General features: G+C 40.3%; 1 protein-coding gene across 1 annotated transcript; it reads left to right on the top strand.

The window, feature by feature from the left end:
- The first annotated feature begins 286 nt into the window (after nt 1-286).
- LOC132048641 (mitochondrial fission 1 protein A-like) lies at nt 287-2,565 on the top strand. Its single transcript, XM_059439347.1, has 4 exons — nt 287-527; nt 1,326-1,339; nt 2,064-2,202; nt 2,417-2,565. The coding sequence occupies exons 1-4, from the start codon at nt 287-289 to the stop codon at nt 2,548-2,550; spliced, it is 528 nt and encodes a 175-aa protein (XP_059295330.1). The 3' UTR covers nt 2,551-2,565.
- Nucleotides 2,566-5,998: the final 3,433 nt, after the last annotated feature.

Raw genomic sequence — 5,998 nt, 5'->3', positions numbered from 1 at the left:
TAGTATTTTTTTGGGAAATTTAAAATGACTAAGTAAAACTTTTTTTTTTATCGGGGGGGTACAATAATAATTTTTTGGAAATAATGCAATATTTAAAGGCGGGTTTTATTATTCCACCACCGCAAAGAAACCATCAATTCCACAAATGAATCATTTTAAACGAACACCGCCGCCACTACCACCATCAGCCACCCAAAGCGGCCCTAAACCGTCAAAACACGTAATACATATAGGCGGCATTCCGGTAGAGTTTCCTTGCCAACCCTACGGCACACAATTAGCTTACATGAATCGAGTCATTGTAACACTTGATCAAGCACATAGGGAAGGTACATCTAATGCGTTGCTCGAATCGCCTACCGGTACTGGAAAATCGCTGTTGCTACTTTGCTCGGCTCTAGCTTGGCAACAGAATTTCAAGTCGAAGAATTTGTATAGCAATTTTACTCATTCTAAGGCTGATCCGAAAGCCCTAGCTGATCCTATTGGTCATGGTGGTGGATTTATTCCTGAAACGCAGCCTTCAGGTAGTTTATTTCGTTTCAATCTTAAATGACTTGTAAGATACTCTTTCTGTCCCAATTTATGTGACACTTTTCGCTTATCGAGAGTTAATTCGACTAATCTTCTATAAGCGTTGTTGACTTGTGAGATAATCAACAATTGAAATTAGAATTGGAGCTAAGATTTGAAGTTTATGGGTTCTAGATTTTTTTTTTATTTTTTTTTTATTTTTACAAGTTACTGAGTTATAAGGAGTCGTTTGGTTGCTGGTGAGAGTTATGTCTGTATTAGTAAAATACAAGGATTAGTTATATGAGAACCTATGTATTATTATTTTATGTAGGGTTTAGTTATTCATATATTAGTTATTCCATCATCTATCATAAAATAATACTCCCTCCATCCTAGTTTAAGTGTCTTAGTTTGATTCGGACAAAGTTTAGGAATAAAAAGAGGCGTTTGAATCTTGTAGTCCTAAATTAAAGATGTGTGTAATGTACTAAAATGTTCTTTGAATCTTTTAGTTTTAGATTTTCCATGTTCGAATTGTCAACTTTCTAAAAAGATTGTCTTACTTTGCTTATTAATTTGTCCCAAAAAAATTGACACCTTTCTATATTTAGAAACAATTCAACTTTATTAGATGATTCATAGCCACACAAATATCTAAGACTTGTTTTGGACCACACATCTCAAAGTCTTCCTTTATTTCTTAAACTATGTGCCAAGTCAAAAGCAAGACAATCTTTTTGGGACGGAGGGAGTAGTTGGCAGTTCTGCCTCGCCTAGTTTTTGCTATGATTTGACTACTTGGGTTGCAGGAACTATGAAGAAAGTTATGTTTTTTACTAACGAAAAGATTTTTTTTCATGAGAGTGAAGAGTACTGATAAGAAATATGTTGTTTTAGGTTGCAGGAACTTTGAAGAAAGATCTTTTTTTTTTTTCTTAATTATTTATTAACAGTAGAAAATTGATGATGAGATACGTTGAGCTTAAATGGAATAGTAAGGATTCATATAACCGACCCTAACTTGTTTAGAACTGAGGCATAATTGTAGTTGTTTGTAGTATTAACAGTAAAAAATTGTGTTATTGATAAGGAAGAGTTTATCGGTCAACACTGTTCTTATTAGTGAATATAGGATTCTTTTGCTGTTGCATTGGAGATAGGTGTGTTAGCCATTTTAATCTGTTGGTTATACAGTTCAAGTGGTGTTTTTCGTTATATTAGCATGCAGTAGTGGCTTTATAGAACCCTGAACGTATAAACCATAATTGGTTTAATTTTTGTCTCACAAGAGACAAAACTTGAAATCATTTATATTTTATACAGGTGAAACCTAGTGAGATCTTTATTTGCAACAACGTTTTATTGCACTGTGGGTGATTAGGTGTATATTTGAATTTTAATTGAACTCAATGTTGTAAATTGGACAATTATAATTCTTCCTATTAGCTACTCATTAGTGAATCAACTTTGACTTGTATGAAGAAACAAAAATGGTGCAATATCTATACTATGTTGCTTTTGGTGTATGTGCCTATGCATATTGATAGGGCTGTGAGAAACAAGTTGCAGATGCTACAAAAGGCGCCTCAGATGAAGGAAAGAACGAGAGTACTATGAGATTGTCATGGGCTCTTGTTCATTCTAAACAACCTGATGATGTTCAACGAGGGATGGCTATGCTTGAGGGTGAAAATTAGTCAGATTTTTCTCTCCATTTGTGTTGCAAATTATCTTTTGACTTTCTAGTGCTTCTACGTATTTCGGATTATCTAGTTTAGAAGTTTTTGTGAATTGTTATACTACCACCAACTATCTCTTTTTGTCATTTAACTCCTAATTTCAATTTATAAGTTCATACTCTATTTTGCTTGTCTTCTGTGTTTTTTTTTCGCTTTTCCAGCTTCACTTGCCAACTCAAGTAGTCCGTTACAGCAGCGAGAAAAACTTTGTCTTTTAGCTGTTGGATATTACAGAAGTGGGGAATATTCGAAGAGCAGAAAGCTTACCGATCAATGTTTGGAGGTTTGGTCCTAATCTTTTTACTGTTATTAGTCATTTGCTGTGAACTCTCTACTCACTCAGATATCTAACTCTCGAAATCAACTTGTTATTTATCTATCATTTGAGACAAATCAGACTTTGACCACCCTATTGTTACGATTTAAATCCCAAATCCGACCTTTGTAAGCGAGGTTCCAGGGAAAGATTGGAGGGTCACGAAGTGACCACTTAAATACCAACCTCACCGCCCAGAAAACCTACTTACGCCGACGTGTAAAAGCGAAGAATAAATACACACAGATTTATAGCGGTTCACCCTCAATGTGAGAGCTACGTCCACGTTGCGCTACGGTCTTATTAAAGAAGAAATATTACAAGTGTTTACAACACTCAACCTCACAACCCCAATCCCAATTACACTCAAGAATTTTTGCTACGTAAAATTCTCTCCAACATCTTCTTACTTAGGCCTTCACTCGCAGTATTTCTATAGATTTTTTTTTACTCTTTTGATGTGTTGTCTTCTTCAATTTGGTGTACATTCCAAATGAAGCTTAGAGCTCTATTTATAACCTTCAAATAACGCGTGAGTGAACAAGAATCACCGTATTTATACGCGTGAACAAGACACACGCGTGAACAAAACCGCGTATTTATACGTGTGAACGATGCCTCTCAATTCTCCCACTTGAAGGCTAATTTTAATTTGTCTTCACACTTTGATCGACGCAAAATACGGCTTTTCCTAGTTTCATACTTCGTGCGAATGCCAACCGAAGCCGACATGGCTTCGGTTTGTCTATAAATCGTCATCGCCTTTGGCAAGATGTCCGCCGGATTTTGACTCTAGCGATCTTCTCGGCACCAGCGCTCCATCTTCCAAAGTGATCAATGAAATGATACCGGAGTTGTATGTGCTTTGTTCGAGCATGGTAGGCGGTTCTTTGCCAAATGAATGGCACTTTGGCTATCGCAACATAGCACTTCCCTCGTTGTCCCGATCCCAATTCCCGCGAGAAAAAGATTGTAGCCACATCATTTCCTTTGTGGCCTCCGTCACGCAACGTACTCGCCCTACTTGCTTCAGAGAGAGCTACTATCTTTTGCAACTTGGAAACCCAAGAGATTGCGGTACCTCCGGGTGTAAACATACCCGGATGTGCTCTTTTGCGCCATCAACATCACCACCGTTGTTAGCATCAACATACCCTTGCAATCTGTTGATTTTCGAAATCTGTTGAACTCGAGTCGCCTTTCGCATATCCGAATATCACTTCCACGGCCCCCGGTGTTGCTCCCTTGTTAACTCATCGTGAGTGACAACTCTTCGTACGTGCAATGTCGGCCTTGTACATATCATTGCGTACATAAGACTCACCGATCACATGCATAAGGTATCTTGTCCATCCGTTTCTTCTCATCCTCGGCCTGCGGATAGTGACCGGCTGACAACCGAAAGTGTCTGACCAAGGGAGTCTTGGGCGGCTTCTGGCATCGTAAACGTCGAACCTTTTGATAACTTTCCTCACATATTCTTCTTGTGAGAGTTTGATGCCCTCCTTTGCTTCGCCGATTCTCCTCATCCCAAAGGACGGTTTGCTTTAGCCTCCCAAATCCTTCATTGCAAACTTTTCCGATAACCCTTTTTTCAACCGATCAATCTCCCGTAGGTTTGCTCCTGCGACAACATGTCGTCGACATAGAGTAGCGATGTCACGTATGCGAGTCTTCAAATTTTTTTTTTTTCAAGTAACGTGATGATGCGCCTCGCACCTTGAAAAATCAGCCTTTCTTCATAAACAAACTTTACATCTGTATCTTGGAGCCTCGTTTTAGTCGTCTGTACTCTTTTGAAGTTTGCACACCGCATTCTCCTTTCCTTTGACTTTGAATCCCTCGACTGCCGCATGTAGATTTCCTCGCCCAGATCACCGTGAAGAAATGTGACACGTCCGTCCGTCGGCAGCAAATGTAGATTTTCCTTTGCTACCAGCCCAAGAACGATTCACGATAGTCACCATCTTGACTACGGGAGAGAAGATCTCCGTATAGTCGATGCCTTCTTCATTGAAATCCCTTTGCAACTTGACCTTGCATTATACGTTTGCTTCCATTGGGCTCTTCCTTTTATCCGATAAACCTATCTGTTTTGCAATGCCTTCTTATCCTTTGGCAACTCGGCTAACTCCCCATGTATGATTTGCCGATAGTGAATCCATCTCATCTTTCATTGCTCGCTCCCACTTGGTCGATTCATCGACTTGCATTGCTCTTCATAACATTCCGGCTCCTCTATCGGTGAGTAGAATGTAGTTGAGGGATGGAGAGTACTGTGAATCGGCTTCCCGATCTGGATGATACGCGATTCGTGATTGGCGTCTGCATGTTGTTTCGGAATCGGCACTTTCAAGGCTCTTCTCGGATTGTTTGTTCCTCTTCCTCGGTACATTGCATCCGGTCGTTAGTGTCGGAAGTCTCTCAAATCGACTATTTCCGATTCCTTGTCCCGACATTAAATTTTTTTGCAACTTGTCTTTATACGATGCCTCTTCGTCAAGACAACATTCTGCTTCGGATGATCTTCCGATTTTGTTCATCCCAAAATCTAACCAAGCCCTGTCACCATAGCCAATAAAGTAACACTTCTTTGATTTTGATCAAGCTTGCTTAGCCGTATCATCATTATGAACATATGATAAGCGGTCGAACACTTTCGAAATGAAAGATTTACCTTCTTGCCACTCCGAGACTATTCCGGAATTACGAAATCCAAAGAACCGACTTCTCGGTTAATTAGAAAGGCCGCTGTAACACCCCGTACCATTAACTCGGACGAGCATGATCCTAGACCAAAAGAAACCAAAAGAAAACATGAGCTCAACTAAAGGCATCTGCGCGAATCGCATGTGCTACGCGAGTCGCGCAGTGGTGTCGCATCTGGACGAGGTGCCAAGAAGATGTGGAACGTGGGCACCACGTGCGACACCATGTGCGATCGCATGTTACACATGCGAGTCGCATATGTCATCGCATCCGTGACGAAGGTACCAAAGAATGACGTGAAGGTACGGCACACTGCCGGCCCGGTTACGGTGCAACATGCGACTCGCATGTTGCACATGCGACACCATGTGCGAACGCGCATGGTGCACTCGGGTATTTGTGTCTGAAAGTTTTCCTCGTTTTTGGACACACACACCATAAATAGGTTTTCTGGGAGTGCCGGGACTCATTATTCGGCCCGACTAAATCATTGGTATTTCTTGTGGAGCACATGCGAGTGTTGATTAAACATCTCTGACTTTCTTGCTTTTGGTATCTCCTCCACCCAACATTTTTGGTAAACCACTAACTAAACTCGTTCAAGATTCAAGAATCAAGAGTGGGGGAAATACTTGCAAAACTCGTCTCTAATTCGAGTGTTGAAGCAATTAAGGTATGTAGAACTTCCATCCACGCGGGAATATCTACGTTCTTCCCC

Source organism: Lycium ferocissimum, chromosome 3, assembly GCF_029784015.1.
Source record: "Lycium ferocissimum isolate CSIRO_LF1 chromosome 3, AGI_CSIRO_Lferr_CH_V1, whole genome shotgun sequence".
Classification (NCBI taxonomy): Eukaryota; Viridiplantae; Streptophyta; class Magnoliopsida; order Solanales; family Solanaceae; genus Lycium; species Lycium ferocissimum.
Note: the sequence above shows the minus strand (reverse complement) of the source record. Positions and strands in the feature narration are given on the sequence as shown.